General features: G+C 43.1%; 1 protein-coding gene across 1 annotated transcript in view; it reads right to left on the bottom strand.

Moving 5' to 3' along the window:
• Nucleotides 1-2,257: 2,257 nt before the first annotated feature.
• The window catches only part of shroom4 (shroom family member 4), a 97,368-nt gene continuing 76,012 nt past the window's right edge, over nucleotides 2,258-23,613 (bottom strand). The window contains exons 4-12 of the mRNA XM_040012579.1: nucleotides 20,018-22,910; nucleotides 15,157-15,218; nucleotides 11,818-12,597; nucleotides 9,669-10,325; nucleotides 8,094-8,223; nucleotides 7,892-7,993; nucleotides 6,051-6,221; nucleotides 5,782-5,924; nucleotides 2,258-5,250 (exon numbers count right to left, since the gene is read on the bottom strand). Of these exons, the coding sequence (XP_039868513.1) occupies nucleotides 5,088-5,250; nucleotides 5,782-5,924; nucleotides 6,051-6,221; nucleotides 7,892-7,993; nucleotides 8,094-8,223; nucleotides 9,669-10,325; nucleotides 11,818-12,597; nucleotides 15,157-15,218; nucleotides 20,018-22,910 (5,101 nt within the window). The 3' untranslated portion in view covers nucleotides 2,258-5,087. The remainder of the gene's footprint in view (nucleotides 5,251-5,781; nucleotides 5,925-6,050; nucleotides 6,222-7,891; nucleotides 7,994-8,093; nucleotides 8,224-9,668; nucleotides 10,326-11,817; nucleotides 12,598-15,156; nucleotides 15,219-20,017; nucleotides 22,911-23,613) is intronic.

The following is a 23,613-nucleotide window of genomic DNA, read 5'->3' as shown; positions in this document are numbered from 1 at the left end:
CAGTTGTCTGTATGACTGCCGCAGTACATACATCACATTTGCACACTATCAGAAAGTGCCAAACGGCCCTGGTGGAGTGAGGCGCTGTAAAGAGAAGCAGATGCTCTGTTTATATTCTAAAAATGTTTTAAGCTTGTTTCAAAGATTCTGTACTGCAGCTTTAAATGTTTTCCAAAAGCACACATGCACTTACCTTATCAGTGTTTCTCAAACTTTTTACAGTGTGTACCACCTGAGAAAATGTCAAGCTCTCCTAAGTACCACTATGAAAGCATGAAACTCATAAATCTTGCAACACAAAATTAGTATTATTAAATTAGTAAAATTAGTATCTGCAGTAAAGATCTTTTCATACATTCTATACTCTGTACTATAGGCAAAGTTGCCTCAATTTTTATTTATTTTTTATTAATATTTTGCACATTTGTACATTTCATGGACTCTTCTATTTTTGGAGTGTATTTTTTTTATGTATCTGTATTATATCATACATACACATTAAAAGTGAATCTCTGTCCAAAAAATGCACTCAGTTTACTTTTTACTCACTATGAGCATCATTCATTATTCTCCCCCAGTAATTAAGGTTAGGATATGTATTTTTTCTAATCCATTCTTCTTTTGCAGCATTTAAATAACCTTTATCAGATTTGATGGTTTTGTTACAGACTTTTCAAAAAAAGTGTTTTTCTTTTCTTTCACAAATGTGGGGATTAAATTGTGCTAAAATGTAATAAACAGTGATGGGTCACATTTTGGGTTATTTAGACCAAAATACTCAATTTTGCTCTACAAGCACCTGATATCCACTTACGAGGACATTATACTGCTACTGTTCTATCGAAATTTTAAACGAATATCCTCATATATGGCTTTCATTTTTCTTAGAAACAAAAATCAGGTTAAAAAAAACAACAACTTTGGGACCCGATGAATGTAAAAACAATCAGCCCAAATATCAAAGAGAAATTAAAAATGCATGCTGTGGAGGAGTTCGGGTCTTAGGAGGTTAAGGATGCAGCGATTAACAGAGAAAGGGAAGAAGTCTCATCGTGACGAGTAAAGTTCATCTTGCCTGGCTGGGCAGTTCTCTGGGTGCTCAGCATCGCCTAAGCTCTGATCCTAGAATCGCCCCAGGTTTACGTCATTGTAATGAGACACTCTCACAAACAAAATCACGATGGTTTAGTAACACAGTAACGCAGCGTGCTTACGGGAAAGTAACAGAAATCTAATTACATTTTTGCAATAGTAATCCCTTACATTACTTGTTATTTGAAAAAAGTAATTGGATTACAGTAACGCGTTACTGCCCATCTGTGGTCATCATCATCATCACATTCCAAGCCAGACTAGGATCATACCACTATGTGAAAGAAAGAGGGGAGGGAGAAAGATGCTCCAAGGACAGAGACTGCAGTAGTACAGAGGGCTGGATTTAAATGCAAGTTCATCGGGAAAGTGAAGAAATGGGCAGAATCAGAAAAAGAGCAGAATCTGGATGCATTTCACTGATACGGACCTTAGTGCAGAATCTGTAAAATGACACCCATTTTTATTTTCACTCACTTTCCAGTGAGTAGGACAAAAGACCTTAAACCACATGACCTTAGTAGTAGCAAATGCATAAAAATTAGGCTTTTATGAAAACGCTGAATACAAATACAATTTTTTTTCTGTTCAGGAATGCAAGTAATTAACTGCAATTGGACAAAATAATAACAATAACAATAATAATAATAATAATAATGTACTTTAGTTTGTTTGGTCTTTTTTATAAATGGTAATTTTCGGAATTCATTAATAACAATAATTATATTTTAACATTAAGAACATCATTTTAGTTAAATAGCTTGTGTATCTGGTGGATTAACCATTAAACCAATATAAAAAATAATTTTGGTAGTTACCAAAACATTAAACTGGGGCGGTTTTGCTCCTTAAACATACAACTCACGACACTGTACGTTAATATTGTATTTCCTGGCCTCTGCTCCATTCAGCAATTTAGACAGAGCATCAATATTAATGACACAGAGATCATTTCCCTTCAGGAGAACTCCCCAGATCCTGCAGAGCTGCTGAATGACTCCCCCTCGTCATCAGTCAACCTCCATTTACCCCGAGCCGTATTTCGTCCAACCACATTTGAAGAATGGCCCCGCCCCGAGAGGAAAACACATTTCAGCACCGGACAAGTTGATATAAAGAGAGCTTTTACCCATGAGGGCATAAATCACAGCAGGAGACCCAAAGCTGGTTTAAAATATCATTATTATTATTTATGGTACTTTTTCCTCAGATGAGTGTTTTTGCAGTTATAAAACAGGCCTTTTCAGTAATGCATGTTACAAAAAGAGACAAAAAATGGTTTGTATTAAATCAAAATGACAGATGGAAACATGAACAGAAGAATTATTCTCTTTCTCAGGTCCAATAAGCAACTTTCTGTCCCTCTCCTTTCAAATCAGTACATTTCCAGTCAATTTATAGAGTAGGGATACATTTAATATGTACAAAACATGGGAGTAACACAGTTTTAAGTTTAACTGGACATCTTAAGAAAATGAAATGATAATGGAATAAAATGTAGGTTTGTTCTTTGTTTCAGTTGATCAATAATTAAATGATCAAACAGATTGGACCAAAGCGTTTCAGAGCCGTTTCATTTCCCTTCAGCATCACTTTCCTTAGAAATCTTTGGAATGGGGTTTGCTCTTCTAGTTTTGAATTTGTATTTATTCAGACAGGCAGGTCTGGACTCCTTTCTGAGGTTTAGGCCAGCGGACAAAGCTTGGAATTGGATTTTGGCAACAAATCCCAAATTACAAGACAGAAGTTGTTTTAAAGTTTAATGGAGGGTTGTAACAATAAACAATTAACTAGAAGTTCTTCTCTCTTTCAGGAAAGCTGAATTCTCTCCATTTTGTCAACAAAAACCACAAAATTCAGTTTTTAAAATGGGCTGTATCTGCTCTCTAGATAAAATGTAGATGAGAAAACTGACACTACATATATCAATCTACTTCCAAGAGCATGTTAGCTTAGCTTATCTTAGCAGAAAGACTTGAAACAAGGGAACACTGCATTTTGTTTGTTTAATGTGTACAAACTGCACTTTAAAGCTCAATATTTAACACATTGTATCTAGGTTGGTTATTTATGGTTTATTTTGTGTTTTTTGTGGTTAACCTAAAAGTTATAACAAAACCAAAACAAGCTAAAACAATTACGTTAAGATTAGCTAGGTCTTTACACTTTTGTTCCAGTATCATTTGTGATACCTTACCTTATGTTTTTATAATAATTGGTGTTTAACATTTACTTTATGACTCACTGATTAGATTGGTTTTATTTAATTTGAGCTGAACTTTAAAACAAGGCTAAAATAAACAACTTAAAACAATTAGCCGCTAAATCCTAAATACCAAGATGCTAGCTCCATTAGCATCAAGAGGTAGAGCTTTAAAACACTGCAATTTTCACACTTTCAATCCTTTGTTTATGGATTAATAAACAAAATACAATGTGTTAATTATTTAATTTTGCTGGCAGAAAAAGAGTCGGGCTTGTCATCAATGCTAAACTAAGCTAACTGGCTGCTAGATGTAGCCTTATATATACTGAAAGGGTTTGAATCTTCTTATCAAAAATAGCCTAAATTTATACAACATTTGGGACTCGAATACAAATTTTAGGGCAAAAATGGTGGACTTAGAAACATTTTTAAAACTTTACAGTTGCTTGAACAAGCTTATTGGACAGAAAAAATGAAAAAGGATACACAAAGTTTAGTTTAACACAAACCAAACACTGGATTCATCCACTGCCAAAATATACAGTAAACTTCAACTCCTTCCGGTCTTCTTTCTCATCTTTTACAACCTATTCCAGTCATTTCAAATATCAAAACCGCTATATACATTATAAACACGCATCTTCTGTACATAACGGTCACTCCGTGGCAGAACAAGTCAGTGAAGTGTCAAACTCCACACAGTAACACATGTTTACAGCCACAGACATTACAGTAAAAAGAATATAAAGTGATATGACAATATGATGCTTAGATAAAACAGTATATGTGTTGCTGAAGGCTGTAGAAATGACATGTTTAGCTGTTAATAATCCTGCAAATGGCATTTCACAATATTGGCTTTAGTGTGGTTAAGGTAAGCACCAAAAAAATCCTTTAATTCTCTGAACCAGGAGATTTAAATACATTAAAAACAACAACAACAAAGTGAGCAGCGTCTTAGTGACACATTCAACAAGCAAAAATGTCTTTGGCAGCGTGGCGCGATACTGGTTAGAGGACAATAAATGTTACAGTACGTGGTTCATAACGTGAAGCAGAGGGTACAACATTTTCTCACGTGTCCGTTCGGTCCACGAGAAGCCGCTCACTATGAATCTTCACCAGCTGTTTCACTCACAGATCGCCCCCCATTTCCAACACTGAGCATGCTCTGTGCTCTCAGATCGCATATCCTGGAGATTAATTGTTGATATGTTTTGGTAGATCTTTAGATTTATCCATCCACTGCAGTCTGTAGTTAATGATAATAACAGTCTTTTTTCCCCCCGTCTTTTTTCATTTTGACACCTTGGACTCGTGCCTCTCTCCTGGTCTCTGTTGTTGAGAGACCTCCATTCCTTCTCACCTACTTAGAGCCTTGCAGGGTGCTGATTCAGCTGTTTGTGTTGGACCTGAATTCTCTGCGTACAGGTCTGCTAATCCTTAAAAAAGCAGTTCGATGTGCTAAATGTGAAGCTACATGAAGACTTCAGAAATCTGTGAGGCAGTCAGTTTTAGACAAGGAGACGATTTCGCTATCTGCAGATGGAGCCAGCCCAGTTATTTCCAAGTTAATCAGCTCCTAGCAATGGTTTCATACTTGGTCTCAAAACAAGTGATGCAGTTTTCCTTCAAAATAAGAGCGGAGGTTCACGATGAAAATTGATCAAGATGGCATCCTTTTCTCAGACAGATGAAATCGTAATCACCAAATCTCCTTTTCTTCATATCCAAGTAAAGTCTACAAAAAAAAACCTTCCTTCTTCTCCGCTTTCAAGCTTTGTTGTTCCTAATATTGTCCATATCCCATCGACATGCCCATGCCCATTCCCAGCCCCAGCCCCAGTCCCAGGCTCTCCCTCAGCCCCCTCAGCTGCTCTTCTCCCAGTCGGATCTTGTCCTCCAGCTGCCGCTGCTCCACCAGCAAGGCGGCCTTCATCTTCACAAAGTGGCTGCCGAAGGGAAAAACACAAAAAACCCACAGTGAATATTATTAAGACGTTTGGGGTAGAATGTTGAGCTTTGATACTTTGATTTATGGAGTTAACATGCTTTAGTGTCTGTTACACGCTGCCCTTCAACACAAGAAAATGTATTGAGCTCAGCTTATATTTAGTGAAGCAGCCAGATTCCCATGGTTTGCACGAGCTCAGGTGCATGCTCAGAGACAACCCCACTGATAACCCAGGTCATAACACACATTATGCACATGACCCAGACTTTTTAGAGATATCTGGCTTCCTGACTTCCCTTGGCGACCTGGATACGGTCTGGCGTGATACTTTAGACCATCTCCACTGGATTTTCAAAGGTCCAGAGAGAACTCACCAGACGCTGCAGGATCTGTGACACTTTCCAGTCTCTAGATGAACCCATTCCAGAACTCCTGACTACACTCTTACAAAGAAAAGTGAGCTCTCACCAGAACTCTCCACCGGCTACTGTGGGTTTGTTTATGTTGCCACACTGGGCATATATCCCACCTGTAGTCTCTGTGCTGCTCTGGAGAGAGGCAGCGGGCCAGCACGCGGCTCACAGCCTGCTCTCTGCGGTCTACGTGGTCCTTCAGGTCCTGAGCCTCGGACAGCTGCCTCATGAGCTGACGCTTTTTCTCCAGCAGGGGGAGCTGCAGTGCAGAGAGCGAGGGAGAGGGAGAATAGAAGTATTTTAAAAACAAACCCTGATGCACTACAAGTCCACTCTGTCTACATCTGCTCTTGTCCTCGTTTCTCTCCGCCCTCATCACCCTCACCCTCTCGTGGTGCTCTGTATCAGGGTCCAGTGTGTCCAGCGTGGTCTCCACCCTTAGCAGCCTCCCAGACAGCGACAGCAGCAAGCTCACCACCTTGTCCAGATCGCCGATGAACATGCGGAACTTGTCCACCTCGTTGGGCTTGCACACGGAGACCACCATGCTCTCCACCTGAGAGCAAACAGGAAGAGCAGATTTACTGTAAGTCAGTGACGTGATGGACAGAGCTGATGACACACAGAGCTGATGCAGTGGATGTGAAACCTTACCCAGCATCAACACGCTTCTTCATTCTGCATCCATAAGATGCTATTAAAAAAATAACTGCCACAAACTTTTCAAATAAACCTGTCTGGTTTTTGTAGCCTCCTATTGGTTAGAAAATCCAACACAATGTGCTAATTTAAGTGAAGAAAAAAACCTAGCAGGCTGAACACTATTAGCTTTAAAGGTCCCCACACTCTTACACTCACTTATATTTGCACTGTTCATTCGTGTTTCTTAAACACTTCCTTAAAAGTCTTCTCCTTTAGGGTTTGTCACAGTGGCTCATTTGCCTCCATCAAACCCTATCCTTACCATCCTCCTCTGTCACACCAACCATCTGCACGTCCTCCTTCACTATCCATAAACATTCTCTGTGGCCTTCCTCTTTTCTTAGTATTTAAACTCTACCTCCACTCCCTGCATGCTTACCTATCCACCTGCCTCCGTCTCATTCACACACATGGATTCTGTCTTGCTTCCACTGACTTTTATTCCCCTCCTCTCCAAAGCATACCTCCTCCACTCCAGGATCTCTCCCACCTGTTCACGACTCTCACTACTGATCACAGCGTCGTCTGCAAACATCACAGTCCGCAGAGACTCCTGCTTGTCCCCATCAGTCAATAGAAAAAGGGGCTCAGAGCCGATCACTATTATAATCCCAGTCTGTGTGATCGTTGTGTTGGTGTTGTTCCTGGATCATCATAATATGTGTCCAGGATCAACACTGCATCTGACCAATCACACTGTTATGATGTCACAGAAAACAAAAATGCTGATGACATACACTTAGGAGGAGAGGCTGTCTGGGTCAGGCTCAGGGCGGGGGTTAGGATGCAGTTGTGGTTAAGGATATAGTTTGGTTAACCTTAACCCCTATCACTACAATGTGATTGGTCACTTGCAATGGTGAACCTGGACCAGAATTAGTTGTTTTTTTGTTTTTGTTTTTTTAATCAGGAACGACACCAACATGAGGATATCAGATCGTGCATATCATCCCACCCCCACCTTGAACCCATCTGTCACTCCAATCGCACACCTCCTCGCTGTCCTCATACATGCACCACCCTCACATACTTCTCTGCCCCTCCTGACTTCCTCATGCAGGACCACAGCTCCTCTCTCTATCATATGTTTTCTCTAGATCCACAAAGACAGTGCAGCTCCTTTTGACCTTCTCTGCACGTCTCCATCAACACAAGAAAGCAAACATCACATCTGTAGTACTCTTGAAGCCAGTGAAGGCAAACTGCCTCTCGCTGATGAGCAACTCCCTTCTTAACCAAGCTTCAACAGCTCTTTCATCAGCTTCGTCTCTGTGCAGTTACTGCAGCGCTACACATCACACTTCTTCTTAGCACATTAGATCTCTTGTGTTTAAACACACAAGAGTGTTTAACCACTCTTGTGTGTTTAACCACACAAAACCATCTAAAACAAAGCAATAAACAGCTTTGCTTTAAAAAGAAAAAGGTACTTTTCTTTTAATCTGATTGAACAAGAAAAGTACATGTTAATAAGTGTGTTGTTCTGTGCTGACATAATGACCAGGTGAATGAGTTCGTCCTTACCTCCTCTCCCAGCTGTGCATTGGCTCTGATGTCCTCCTGCAGTCCTCTCTGAGCCTCCCTCAGCACGCCCAGCTTCTTCCGGAGGCTCTCCATCAGCTGTTTCTACACAACAGAGGAAGAACTTAAAGCCCAATAACCAGGAGCGGTCCTCTCCCTTTATCTCCACCACACCCGTTCTTCAAACAGCAGTCGCATGAATTACCTTGTAGGTCAGCTCGTCATCCTTGTCGCGCTCTCTGTTATCTGTGAAGTCCTTCATCTGCGACAGGATCTGAGCCTTGGCCGTTGATGTGCTGTAATAGGACGAACAGCTGGAGCTAGCTCCTGACCGCCTGTGGAGAAGGCACCGGCAGGGGAGTTTATGTTATTCCCACAGTGATAAAAGACAAAAAGAGGTGCAAAACAGACAAAGCTGTAAAAACACGGAGATTACAGGTGCATGTAAAAGAAGTGCAATTAATTACGTGGGTTTAATGAGGCAAGACATTAACGAGCGGCATCTCGGCACAACTCTGCTCCAAAACTGTGAAACATGAAGCCAAATGAGAGGACAGTGAAGTTTTTTTTGTTTTTTCAACACTGTGTAATGCTTAGGGGAGTTCTTTTTCAACATAGTGGGTTGAAATATTAAAAATAAATCCATGACTTAGAATTTCACAATTACTTTAACTACGTTTTTGGGTAACTTGACCCGCTTCCACCTATACGGCTTTGTCTGGACTACAGGTAAGCTAAAATAAAAGTTTTCACCGTTAAGTCAAAGAACTTCGTCAGGGTCCAATCCAGGCCTTTGGAAAGGTTCGTACGATGTTGAAATTAAAGATAAGAAGGGTACTGTGCCCGTTCACAGAGATAACAACCTGCTCCTAAACACATTCGTAACAAAAGGTGCTGTCTTTAATTATCAGTGGGAAGTATGTGGAGGCGAGTCACAAACGTCCGGTTTCTGGGAGTTTACATCAAGGAGGATCTGATCCCAGAAAGCACAGCAGAGACTTTACTTCCCGAGTGTCCTCAGGAGGAAGAACATCCCTCTGAGACTGTTGGTTTCCTACTTCAACTCTATAGATAGCATTTGAACATACTGCTTCCACGTGGGGTTTCCTTGTTGTGTGGTGGCACAGAAAAAGGTCCAGAGGGTTATCAGTGTTATCAAGGGTTAAAATGATTGGAAACTGTGAGGACCTACACAGTTCAGACAGCCTAATATCATAATCATATCATCACAGATCTCTCCCAGCCCGGTCAGCTCCTGTTTAATCTGTGACCATCAGGTGGGGCAGAGCAATTAAAAGGGCAAACAGACTAAAAAAACTGTTTTTATGCTTTTCCCCCTTTTTAAATCTGTTTTTAAATCTTATATAGTTTTATATGTTTTTTTTAGGACTGTTGAGATTGCATTCAAAATTGCTGTACAGTGACAATAAAGACACTTCATTAAAAAAAGTGAAGACAAAAATGAAAAATAAATGTTTCTTTGTTGATTTTTCAGTTTTAAGATTAAAAAAAATGAACCCGTCTGCGCTCTATGTGGTGCTAATTACCCATCATGCACCTGTGTCTGCGACTACGAACCATCTGTAAACCTAACAGAGAAGAACCAAGTCTTTTGGAAAGGTTGTGGGAAACAGAATGAGCTTAGTGATGAGAACAGTTAAGTCTTGTACAAATCAAATGGTCTGTGTAACACACACACACACACACACACACACACGCACACACACACACACACACACACACACACACACACACACACACACACACACACCTCTCATACCTATCCAGGCTGTCTGTGCTGTGCTCTACGGGTTGCGCTTCTCTCCAGCTCTCTGTGCCCGACTCGCCCTCACTGCTCTGGGGGAAGAGCTCCTCCAGGCTCAGCCCCTCTCTGCTGCTGCTCTCCCCACCCTCCAGCTCCTCCTCCAGGGAGCTGCTCTCCGCCCTTGTCCTGCCTGACGGCGATGCCTCAGAATCCGGGAGCGTGTCGATGTCCGTCTCCAGGACCGTGACAGGGAGGGCGAAGCACGGGAGCTCGCTTGTGATGGGAATGTCCTCTCCCGGAAGCTCCTCCTCCTGGAAGTCATCGATGTCGGTCTCTAGGGGGACGTCCAGGTCAGCCTCCAGGCTGTGCTCCGGGCTCGGGCTGAGGGTCGTCTCTGATTCGGTTCCTGTTTCAAGGATCTTCTGCTGATCTTCCATCTGGAAGCCTCTGTCCACACGAAGTTGCTCGCAGTCGGTTCGACTGGCATATCTATCGGAAGCCTCGATGACACCTCCGTTTTCTAAAATGGGAGGGGTCGCCGTGTCGCTGTGAACCCTGGGGGCTGAAGCTCTCTCCCACTCGGCTCCAGGTCTCACGCTGGGCTGCTGTTTGTAAGGTTTGACTGTAATTTTGTTGTGGTCTGGGCTGCAGCTGACATCCGTCGCAGATGAACTACAGAGAAACAAGAGAATTAAAATAATCTGACACATCAGTAAACCAAGCACAGGAATTAGGAGTCTATTAAAATCAGTGATGGGAATAACGGTGTTACAGTTGCACGGAAGTAGCTGTCTACGTAAGTAAACTGGGAACTACAGCTTTAAGCAGCTGCGCGCTCCCGCGTTCGGCTATCACTTTCTGCCCGACGATCACTTTCTGGCACAACACCTGGAGCTCAGGGGACAAACAAGCGCATGAGTGCTGCTGTTTGACTGAGGAAGAATAAAGTAGTCGTGGTAAGCCAATCACATGACCACTTTAAGATGACAAAAGCAACAAGGTGATATTTACCAGTTTTAAAATTGTGTTGAGAGGCCACGTAAAACCAAAGTCATGATAAACAATAAATAGTTTTTTCCTCAATAGTTTCATCACGTTTACTGTCCAAGGACAGCGCAGCAAGCACTCTCTGCTTATGAGCAAAAAAACAACAACAACAAAAACAGCCCGTTCGTCTTGGTGGAAAAATGCACCATGTCGACCAATCAAAAAAATGATATGGCAAAGTGACATTTGGTTGTTTAGGAAGAGGGGGAGGGAGAGAGAGAGAGAGAGAGACAGCGAGTTTTGAGATGTGAGAGATTTGTGACGTTTAGCGTGTTTGGAGCGTGTAGTTAATGTGTTGTCTTGTGTAGTTAGTGTGTAGTGTTGTGGATAGTTTTGCATTGTGTGTCAGAACAATGAGCTGACTGCTGTCTCCAGGTAGAAACAGGAGTGATACACCTGCTGCTGTCAGACCTGCAGGTATCAGGCTGTGGTGTTCTCCTTTATAGTGGACAGAAATATCTGGAGTGGCACAAATAATTTGTGGCATCTTATTGATGCAGAACAGCTGATTGTTCTGTAAATAGTTTGAAATGGTTATTTAAAAAAGTGGTTGTTACAGTAAAAAATGTAAATTTCTACTTGGATTTTATGTTTTTTGTCTGATTTTAGATCAATGGTGTCAATACAGTATGTCAAAATGAAAACATAACTGTACTTTCACACACGTGAGGTTGTGCTGAAAAGAATGAAACCAAACAAAGCAAAGTAAATAGTTTTTAAAGGTAAAATGTAGAGAGAAAATCAAAAGTAGTCAAAAATGGCCAATTATACCCTGGACCCCAGAGGGTTAAAGATGTTTTTAAAGTAACGCAATAGTTACTTTTCGAATCTTGTAACTCAGTTAATTTTTTGAAGAAGTAACTAGTAACTATAATTAATTCCTTTTTCAAAGTAACTTGCCCAACACTGATTAAAATATTAACAGTGACTGATATTAGCCCATCAAATATTGATCTTTACTGGTTTTCTATGCCTGAGAACAGGAATCGATCATTTTCTTGTTTTGTTATGCAAAAGTTTTTTCTTCTCGTTTTTCTGACTTTTCTAAAACAAATAATTCAACATTTAATAAAAAAACAAAGTTATTTATAAACATCAGCATTTTCTCCAGTCTCACCTGCTCACACTGTTCTCCTTTGCTACTGAAGGAGGATGAGGCGGTGGAGGCGGCAGAGGTGATTCAGCCTCCCTTTCTCTATGGGGCGGAGCCACCGGCCTGAATCCCCTCCTGGAGAACATGGGGCTAGGCGGAGCAACGGTAATGAGGCGTTCCTGAAACTGAGGCTGATTCTGATTGGACGGGGCGATTGTGCGTTCCTGGGTTTGACTGCGGCTGCATCTCGGACACCCGCCCTCCACCACTTCCTGCCTCTCTGGAGGAAGACTGAAGGACCTCTGCCTGGAGGTGTCAGGTGGAGGGACGTAGGTGGACGAGTGGGCTGAATAGTGAGCCCCTGGAGAGTTGAAGGAGGCAGGGATGGAGTGAGGAGCAGCAGAAGCAGATGAGGAGGAGAACAGGGCGTGGTGAGACGCTCGCCGGCGGTGGAACTGCTCCCACTTTGGGGGTGGTGGTCTTGGAGGAGGGGGTGTCTTCTTCCTGTTTTGCCTGGAAACACTTGATGCATCTCCACGTCTCATGTTGCCTTCCTCCACCTCACTCAGGGTCTGGCTGGTTGCCATGGAAATTGAAGGGGACCAGCGCTGGCTGCTGTCGAAGCGGAGGTCGTTTTCGGACATGGCTCGACCTCTGAGATAAAGAGGAGCTGGTGGAGGTGCAAAAGCGTAGCCGTTGTGGTCATCGGTGCTGCTGTCTGTGTGTCTGAGGCCCCATCGAGGCTGCTGGTACTGACCGATGTTCTCTGGAGGTCTGGACTCCCGCCTCCAGCTTGGGTAGTCCCTTTTGTTGTGGAGAAAGTAGAGTGACACGAGAAAGGTTATTTTATATATAAATAGAGAGTGAGCCAAGCTTATAGATAAAGGAAGAGCTCAGAAACATCGTGACACAAATTCCTTGTAACAGAGCTCAGCTGAGGATGAAAGGCTTAGTCAACACTAGCCTAGCTGTTTCTCACATTCACGCCACGTGAATTTTCAGCCTTTGCCTGTGATTTCTATATTTCCAACTTTGACAAAGCCTGAAATTTACAATTTAAAAACTTCTTCGGTTTCTTTTTGTCTAAATTTGAACAAAAACAGTTCAGTTCAAACGCCAAATGACTGCAAAAAACATTTATTATGACAATGTCCAAAGACTGCATGAACTGAGCATCAGAATGATGAAGAAAGGAGACTTAAGTGACTTTGAGTTTGGGATGATTGTTGCTGCCAGACGGGCTGGTCTGAGTATTTCAGGAACAGCTGATTTGTGTGGGATTTTCCCACACAACCATCTCTGTGGTGTACAGAGAATGGTCTAAAAAGAGAAGATGTCCAGTGAGGAAAACAGTGGGTGGGTGAAGAAGAATGGCCAGATTGCTTCAAGCCGATAGGAAGGTAACAGCAACTCAAGTAACCACTCGTTGCATCCAAGGTATGCAGAAGATGGGCTACAGCAGCAGTAGACCACACAGAGTGCCTCTGCTGTCAGCTAAGACCAGGAGACTGGGGCTACAATTCACATGACATTTAGATGGCATGCTGAGGTTTTTCTTTGTATCATTGGTTCAAGCTGGTGTCGGTGTAACAGTGTGTGGATACACGTTGGTCCCCTTAGTACCAACTGAGCATCATTTAAACCCCACAGAGCATTGTTGCTGACCGTGTCCATCCCTTAATGACCACAGTGTACCATCTTCTGATGGCTGCTTCTAGCAGGACAACAAACCATGTCTCAAAGCTCACATCATCTCAAACTGGTTTCTTGACCATGACAATGAGTTCACCACACTCAAGTGGCCTCCACAGTCACCAGATCTCAGTCTAACACAGCACCTTTGAGATGTGGTGGAACGGGAGATTCTCCTCATGGATGTGAAGCTGACAAATCTGCAGCAACTGTGTGATGCTCTCATGCCAACATGGATCCAAATCTCTGAGGAATGTTTCCAGCACCTAGTTGAATCTACACCATGATCAATTAAAGCAGCCGCAAAGGCGAAAGCTGTCCAACACTGTAATAGCAAGGTGTACTTAATAAAGGGTCTAGTGAACGTATATGTATGATTTGACACCAAGATCATGAAAATGGTCAATCTTGTTGCGATCGTGGCTCAAGAGTTGGGAGTTCGTCTTGTAATTGGAAGGTTCCTGGTTTGAACCCCGGCTTAGACAGTCTCGGCCGTTGTGTCCTTGGGCAAGACACTTCACCCGTTGCCTACTGGTGGTGGTCAGAGGGCCGCGTGGCGCCAGTGTCCGGCAGCCTCGCCTCTGTCAGTGCGCCCCAGGGTGGCTGTGGCTACAATGTAGCTGCCATCACCAGTGTGTGAATGTGTGGATGACTGGTTGTGTAAAGCACTTTGGGGTCCTTAGGGACTAAGTAAAGCGCTATATAAATACAGGCCATTTACCATTTACACCCTAAGTAATGATGTTTTTCTTTAACAAAGAAGCAAAAATAAAATGAAGTGCTTGCCAGTTATCGACTGCACTTATACAGACTGAAATCGTGAGCCTTGTGCTTGCTTTTATGCATGCTGGCAGGAGTTTCTTACAGTTGCACGTCACAAAACACATGCATCTTTGATCCTCTATTTAAAACTGAAATACAGGAGTTGCTGCTGAGAGAAAACGAGCTTCAAACCTTCAAACTGAACAGAAAAGGTGGTTTAGAGCAGGTTGGGTTGAAAATTTTGTTTTGAATTGGTTCCAAATGCCACGTTTTTCACTAATTCTTCTGATGACATTGTGCTCTATTTGTAAAGTGTGTATACTGTTAAAGTTTTGAAAATGCTTTTGGAAACAGTTTGTTTGCCCCCCAAAATTAAGTCTTCCTGTTAAAATAAACTGCTAAATAAAAACAATCAAAGTTCGAGTAACAAAAGACAAGATGGACATTTCCAGAGGGAGTATTCCTGAAAAAAGCACATCAGGAACAAAAACACAGAGACAGTGAAAGTGGTTCAATTACAGTAAATGTTTCCTTTGTGCATACCATGCTCACTGAGCTGTTTCGGTCTCTGGTCAAATCCGAGCAGAGGCCCTTTAACGAGCACTATGCGTCCTAAATGCCCCTCCCGCTAACATACATCCAACCACATATCATTATGGTCACATTTCGAGCACGCGTGATTACTCCACACACTTAGAGCTCATTACAGGCAAATCACAGCCGGGCATGACTGAGTGGGATTTCCGCCCGCCAGTGCACAATGGCCCGACCGCACCTAAACGCCTCCGGAGAACCACACAGGGGATGGAGCGAGTGAAAAGAAAGGCCGTGAGCAAATACGTGAAGATAACCAGGTCAGAAAGAAGAAGGAAAAAAAAAAAGGTGCGGGAGAAGAAGGAAGCGGCTCACCTCTCGGTCAGGCTGTACTTCCTGTTGAGCTTGCTTGTTTCCTGCTGCCTGGCAGGATAAGTCTGTGGAGAGATTTAATGCCGGTTAATAACACCAAAGGAATGAAGGAAGGCTTCAATTTGGAGCTGAGTGATGTTCAGCACACGTCCCAGCTGAAGGGAAATTGGTGTGTTACTCCACCCTGCAGTGGTGACGGGGTTTAGAGAGGTGGAGGTAACTTGTGCTGAGCGTGAAGCATTTATAAGTCTAAAACCAAACTTGATGAACTACAATGAGTCAACTTTTTATTGTTATATAGATTCAAATGCACTTTTGTTTTTAATATATTCTCCATCTCTACCTTATTTAAGTTGTCTTCTAAAAACGCGTTTGTCTATCTGACTTTTAACAATTATATTAACATTTGTTGTGTATTTTTGTGTGATTTAATTGTAAATCTCTTCATCTGTACATTTTCCACTCCGAGTTGTTTGTTGTCTTCCTATTTATAACTTTTCTTTCTTCATCATATCACATGTGCTCGAGTGAGGACTGTTTAGTAAGGCTGCTTTTTGTAATGGAAGGGAAGGCAGCGGGACCTTCATAACACTGAAAACACAGGGTTTACCCTGAAGTCAGTTTGCTGTGAATCATCCTTTGCAGTACACTCCCCTGGCTGTCTTCTTTGTGGACAGCATTTTTGATGGACTGTTCCTGCTCTCTGCTTGGATTGCGTGCCTCGTTGTCGTTCTGTGTTTGAGTTCTGCTAGTTTTTGCTTTGCATTTGGGTCCTTTTCTCCCTGCACGTAACAGTTTCCTGGGATGCAGTTAAAGAGATTGCTAACCTCATCTTCGCTTTATTGCAGGATGTTTCTGTTTGTAGTACATGTAGCTTTTGTAGATTTGTTTGTTCACTTAAGATTTTATTTAGATAGGATGGATCGCTCCTTTCATCTCCTGCACTGTTGTCTATTTTACAGTCAGAGCCACTATTGCATGTCAGTAAAATAAACATATTTTGCTTCCAAGGAGCCGGACTTATTTTAAAATTGGTCTTGAGCAATCACTCTCCAGGCCTTCTTCAGTTGATCCGTCTACTGTTCACTGAAGCCTCATCAGAAATGTCTCAGTGGACCTTCTTAAACAAAACAGGGAGAAACTGAAAACTGAAAATCAGTGGAAACAGGTCTGATGGAGCGATGAATCCATTTTTTTTTACATTTTTGGTTCAAATCACTGACAATATGTATGGAGGAAGTCAGGAGATGGGTCTACGGCCATCTGTAAAACATGGTAGAGGCTCTGTCATGGTTGGGAGCTGCATTTCAGCTGGTGGTGTTGGAGATCTTGTCAAAATTGATGGAATAATGAAGACAGAAAGTCCCATCAGATTTTGATTCACTATGCAATATCATCTGTAAAGTGTCTGACTGGCAACAACTTCATTAGTTTTTACCATGATAATGACCCCAAACACACTGTCAGTGTAGTAAAAGCATACCTGGACAGAAAAACCCAGAAGTGACACACCATCAGTCAGGGATTGGCCTCCCCAGAGACCAAAGCTCAATATACTTGAAGCAGTGTAGGATCATCTAAAGGCAGCCAACATCCAAAGAAGAGCTTTGAGTGTCCTTCAAGAAGCCTGAAGAACTATTCCTGAAGACTACGTAAAGAAGTTAGCTGCCTAAGACAGTTCAGGCTGTGAACTCAGGTGTCAGATGGAATAATATGAAGACATATGAAGGGGTGGCTTAAGACTTTTGCACAATTTTCTAGAAGCTTCCAAAATTGTTGTGACTACACAAGGGAAACAGTGAGCGAACTCATTGCACTCTCATCACACGCACACACACACGCACACGCACACACACACACAGAGCTGTGGAGGAATATTTTCTGACTGTCTGTGATGCAAATCAGAACATTCAGATGGTTTTTCTGTTGGCACAGCTGGAAGTGAATTTTACATATTTGGCCGTCACTTGATGTCAGCAGAGCATAAAACCAAAAGATAACAACTAATAACAAGCTCTATTTCACAAGCACTTGGATGGCTCTTTGACTTATTATTAAAAGGGACTTAGCACTATTTATGACACGTTTTGGCCATAACTGTTATACAAGATAAACATTTTTATACAGGAAGTCTGAAACTGCAGAATAATGCTTAAGCTGTGAAATAAATGTTGTGGAGTAGACCCCATGCCCTCCCTCTGGACACAGAACAACTGACGGCTGCTGTCATTTAACCAGGTTGTTTACATTCTTTATTCTGTAGCTCTGCCACTGTGGTGGATGTAAAAAAGTTTTTGTCCACCTGTCATCGACTCCCACCCAGTCTGCTTCCTGGTGATGCTGTTCGGTTCGTTATCATTCTTTACGTGGCTACCGTGCAGATCTCTCAAAGCTCACGACTCTACTGCTGCCTCAGCCTCGCCCTGTTCCCACCTCGCAGACATCCCCCAGTGGATGCTATGGCTGGTCTTCGTCCAATTTCCCCATCACCTCGTGTATAAAATCATGCCAAAGCTAAAAACAGACTGATAGAAGAATATTAAGCTGGAAACACGGCTGGATTGACATCTTCATCTAAAAATAATTTCGTAACCAAGTCAAGTCTTCCAACTGATCGTAATCCGCTGCCAGCTCAGTGATTAACATGAATTTGTTTCATTTTGAGTATAAATAACAACTGATGGCCTTTGGGGAAGGATATATTGCTTCAAAGAGTACATTGTGTGTTTTTGTAATGACGTGGGAGGTAAAATTAGAAGGAAAAAAAAAGGAATCTGATTTTGTAAAACATCAATTGAATTTAAAGGCGCAGCCGGCCTCCTTTCACTCAGCGACAGACCACAAATAATAAAAGCGGCCGCAAAGATTTTGGTTTCCGTCCTGTATCCAAAACACACAAACATGACCACACAGACACACACACACCTTAATGACAGCATAAACCTCACTTCTCAATACAAAAGGGAACTGCGTGAAATGAGTGAATTTTAAGGCTGACCGTCACACCGACACCTGGATATTAGGGTTTCCGCTTATCACCCATCTAGCACATCTGTTACCACTAAAAAACAATGGACCTTGTCAGCGGCACAGTTAAACACACGGGGTTATCGCTGTGGCATCTAACCGGCAACCTTTGACTTGAGAAGAATGCCGACACGGAGGAGGCCGAGGTTCACGGCTCCCCGGAGGCCTTGGTGTGGCGTACCCTCACAGAAGTGTCCTGAACCAAACATATGCTGAACTCAAAGTACATTTAGTCCAAAACAAATGTCAGTGTGGATTGCTTGGTGTCGAATGATGAGGGCACGAATGTGCAGGAGTTCACAGAAGAAGCAAAAGTTCAGACGAGGGTCTGTGCCCCCCTAAGTCGGATCAATTTGTGGTAAAGATGTAACCCTACGCCGCTATTATCGCTGACACAAGTGTCCCGCCGCTGCTCGTTCTCTCGCTCTCTAAGTTCTGCTGCAACAATCCGCTGAATGAGAATGTCAGACTGTGACCGCATGCAGGATAAGAGGCTCGGCTTCAAACCCACTGTTCAACCGCGGAGCACTTGGACCGAGCGGCCACTTAGCTCCAACATCCAAGCGAGGCCACTCGATCCCTTTGTGGTGCTGGTTGAAAGGAGCGAGATAGTTTTCGGTCTCCGGTGGTCATCTCAGCTTGGTCCAGCAGAAAAGTTTACTTTTCACTCTCTAAAGAGGTACTAAGTTTCAATGCTGCTGGAACACTGGCTGTGATTCAGCTTAGGCAGGCTGCCTCTCAGGATCATCGCCTCAATATGATAACGCAACGTTAACACAGAAATGAGTTTATTGGTAATTATGGCGAACAATGGTTTAGCTTGAGCGCCACTTGTGAATGCATAAAAAGGTGTTTTACACAAAAAAGCAAAATAAATTGGCATTCAACCCAACGAAAAATCATAAAGTCTGACTGACTGAGATAAGTATTTTTAACCATTATTTTAAAGCGAGGTTTAACTTACTCAAGCATAAAATAACAGTTTTGCTTAGTTTAAATGTTAACTAAGGTGCTTTTTTAAGGCCTTAAAAAGCCCTACAAACAAAATCAGCGCTGTAGACTAACCTTTTGCCACGGTTAGGTGCACATGTCATGTGACGGGCAGGAATCTCAGTGATCTCGACCTCAAGGTCAGAGGTCAAGTTTTCTGAAAATCATGTGAATGTGGTAATTCCATAAGGAAATTACCCTAGAATCCGGAAAATAATAACATAGGTGTAATTATTAAAAATCTCAGACGAGTTTAAATTTCAGTGACCTTGACCTTGAGTTCAGAGGTCAAGTTTATTATTATTATTGTTGTTATATATATATTTTTTTATTTTCTTTCCAACTGCTCTTAAATGTTTCACCTGTAATTTTCCTATAGGAAAATTAGATGTTTTATACCTTATTATTACTATTATTATATTACCTTATTATTATATTTTAAACTGTAATCCCACAGAGATCCTTTAACAGAGGCCAAGAATTAAAATATGGAGGTAGAAACTTTGCTGGGGTTTCTTCCTGATAAAAGGGAGTTTTTCCTTGCCGCTGTAGCCAAGTGCTTGCTCATGGAGGTAATTTAATTGGGGTTTCTTTCTAATATTTTGGAGTCTTCACCTTACAACATAAAGCAACCATTAGTAGTAGGGTTACTGCAGGTGAGGCAGAGGCAAAATATGAAGTGAACAAGTCAATGAGGGTTGTTTCGTTTTTAAAAGGGGACAGTAAATGAATTCTACTTTGCTGATGCTATTGTATAGTCGTATCTGGGGTATTACCATGTTTCCTGCTCACTTAGTTGGGGCAAGGTAAAAAAAAATGGAGTAGACCCTTGGAGCATCCCTCTTACCTCTGCAGATGTGTAGCTCTGTGCTGAGAATCCCGGGGGCAGAGCTTGTCGGTTCTCTGGTCGCTGGGAAGGGGTGCTGACTGGATAAAAAGCTGATCGTGGGACGTGACTCTGGGTTTGGCTGTGGGAGAATATCTGAGGTTTGGGCTGGAAGTTGTGGAAGTTCTCCTTGTGTTGTTGGAAGTCTTGAGTTTTTACTGTGAAGCCACAGCTACGATAAAACTCCTGATGAGAGGTGAGCTGACAGTCTTCTTCCCTTTCTTTCTCTCTTTCTCTCTCAAGCTCTTTCTCTCTTTGATTTTGGAGTCGCTCTCGTTCTCTCGCTCTCTCCATTTCTTTTTCCCTTTCCAGCTCGAGCTCCCTTTCCCTTTCCCACTGTCGGACCCGCTCCTCTCGCTCTCTCTCCCGCTCCATCTCCCTCATCCTTGCCCTCTCCATTTCCAGTTCCCTCTCTTGTCTTTCCTTTTCCTGCTGCTTCTCCCTTTCTCTTAGCCTCTCCTCTCGCTCCCTCAACCTCTCCTCCCTTTCTCTCGCTTGTTCCCTCTCCTTTTCTTTCCGCCTCTCCCTGCTGTTACTCACAGACTGCCTCCTGGCCTCCACAGTATTTGAAAGCAGGGAGCTTTCCTGTGGTCCCCCCTGATAGGAATATCTCCTTTGGTTTGGAGGCTCTCCCCCTCTGGTGCTCCGGATAGACCCCAGGGCATTTGAAACAGACACGCCCTTGCTCGTTTGCTCAAAAAACTTCATTCTATCTGCAAACGGAAGGATATCAGAATCCTCGGTTCGAGAACCTGAAGACGAGCGGCTGTATGTTGATGTAGATGATGAGGTGAAAGCACAAACTCCATGACGAGACCCTGTTACTCCTAAAACGCTCTCATTGGAAACTCTGCACTGTCTGTCTTGATCAGGTTCTGGTTGGAGTTTGTGCTCAGGGGTCCAACGCCAACGGCGGGCCTTGCCAGCGGGAGCTGGTTCCTCCACAACCCGGATGCCAACACCAAAACTCGAGGCGCCTGGGTCCAGAATTTGGACAGACCTGGATAAACTATTGTTCTGAGGGTAGGTTAGGGATGGAGACTGAGTCTTTAAGACATCACGGTCTGATTCACTTGAGGTGTTTGATGGTATGACTGGTTCTGAGGTCTGGGAATCTTGGGGAAGAGAAGGAGTGGCAAATGTAGTCTTGGCACAGTCTTCCTGGGCTGGCTGCTCTGCATCTCCCTCCTCATTGACATCTGGATCCTCCTCCTGGACAGTTTCTCTACTACACAGTAACCCTCCTGGACCTCGACTGCGCTGAAGCTGGGCCTTTTTCCTCTGAATCTCATTGCGCAGGTTGGTGGCAAATCTCTCGCTTCGCCGGCGGTTCCTTCGATGGTTCCTGGAAGAGTTGGACTTTTTTGCACTTGCCTCACCTTCTACAACTTCTTGTTTTTTTTCTTCACCTTTTCCTCTGTCCACTGCTCTTTGCTCATCCAGTAAGGTATCCATACTTGCAGCAGCACTAAGAGGCTCAAAGTCCCGCTCAAGCATCTGCTCAGAGCTCAGTCTTTCCTGTGCTGATGATCCTGTGCTCTCCCCTGGCACGCTCACAGAGCGACCCCATGGCAAGTGATGCTGATCCGGTGTGAGAGAACCGCCATTCACATTCAGCCTCTCTCTTGAATCTTTGTCATCACCATCTCCTTCGAAGAACACAGATCCTGGGGTTGAGCATCGGCTACCTCCCCATTTGTTTGACGTGGCATGAAGGTGGTTTTGAGAAGCTTCTTGGTGTTCACTCATTGGCTGAAGTGATGAAGGGGACCACTGGCTGCTGCAGGGAGACAAAGAGGGCTCAGAAGGGTTTGATAGACTGCATGGTTCCACAGAAGGGCTGTCACTGTTAAACTGCAGCAATTGAAGTTGTGTAGCAAGGAGCTTCTCGGGAGCGCTGTGCCTGTGTAGCACAGTAGAACAGTGCTTGGTCTGAGTGTGGGAGATACGGGACTGCTCTTGAACCTTGGTGGAGGCTTCTGCAGGCAAGGTGTCAGAATCAGAGGGGAGGTTGGGATTTAAGGAAGTTGTCAGTGGTTCAGAGAGGTTTTCTGAGGTGCTCTCTGAGTTGTAGTCTTTATGAGCACTAGTGTCACATTTTATAAATCTAATATCTTCCGTCTGGATACAGTGCGTATCTAAAGTATCCTTCTCAAAATTCCCACTTTGACCTCCTTCTCCTGGTGCAGGGAAGCCATTATGCATTCCTGATTCAAGATTAAGCGAGAGCTTGTTTTCTTCATAATAAGAAGAAACACCAGAACTTTCAATAGGAGCAGAAGCACAACGTGGGTTGGTGGAATTGGGATGACTCCGGGTTGCTCTAAAACTATCTTTTCTGGTTGGAGGCTGAGGAGGGTTCCTTTTTCTTTCCATTCCTGTTTCTCCATTTCTTAGAATCTCAAAGCCTCCACCCCTCCGTTCCTGCTCATAGCAGCAGGACGAGGGTCTCTCTTTTACCTCGATGGGCCTTGGTCTCGGCCTAGTCAGTGATCTGGACTTTTGTGTGATCAGCGGTGCCTCATCTTTGCCCTCACTAGGTGACTCGCAAAGGGTTGAGGTGTCTCTAACAGGGTAGCCTTGACAAGACAAGAGGTTATCCATTGAGTTGGCTTCACCGGGTCTCAGAGGGACTGTCGCGTAGTCAGATGTGTTTGAGCTGGCGGAGAAGGAGCTGTAGGCAGAGTCTCTCTTATTGTTGAAGAGGGTGGGATCGACTGGTGAATTATGGGAGTCGGAGTATGGCTGCGTGGTGGGTGTAGGTGTGTCCAAGCTCTCCATGGAGCCCAGGGAGCTGCTTCGGTCAGTGGAGGAGTAAGGTCTGGACAGCTGACTCCACTGCATGGACAAATCACTGCAGAGAGATGGAGATGCAGAAGGTCAAACGAAATGTTTCAAAAACAGACACTGGGTGGTGCTTTGGGTTATTTTGCAGACTAAATAAGCAAACAAATGCCAACTTGATCTTTGAACAACACATCAAAAACTATCCAGATTTTTTCCAGAAGGTATTTTTTTTAAAACAAGGACTTTTCTGTATTCATTTTGAAAAATTTCTCTATTCACCAGATTAAGGTGCTGTCAAGATTATGGCAAAATAATCGATGTACGTGTGGGTGGGGTCATAGGGTTAGGGGTGGGGTTAAATCTAGGGCTTGGGGTCATTACCACTGAAGACTTCAGAGGTAGTTTCATTGGTATTATTGAGTTTTGGGGAACTGTTCAACTATTCTTTGATTAGCATAGTTAAACAGCATTACGGATTTAGGGTTAAGCTACTTGCCATTATTAATTATCGAACAATTCACATCCAACACGTAATTGGCGACTCATCTAAAGATTAGGTTGGGATTAACATTCACTCCTGTTTTAGGAATTTTTACTAGATTAAAAACTTTACCCTTTGGGTTTTCCAACACACAAAAATGACCTCATTTACTCAAACCCTGGATGGGTTGACCCTACCAGCTTCATTTAAAGTAGTTTAAAGGTTTTTGCTGGGGAGCTGAACTGTAACAACTGCAGGGAAAGGCGGAGGAAGGTCAATACAGTATCAA

The sequence above is a fragment of the Simochromis diagramma genome, unplaced genomic scaffold (assembly GCF_900408965.1).
Source record: "Simochromis diagramma unplaced genomic scaffold, fSimDia1.1 OVJJ01000612.1, whole genome shotgun sequence".
NCBI classification, from domain to species: Eukaryota; Metazoa; Chordata; class Actinopteri; order Cichliformes; family Cichlidae; genus Simochromis; species Simochromis diagramma.
This window is presented reverse-complemented; position numbering and strand designations above follow the sequence as displayed.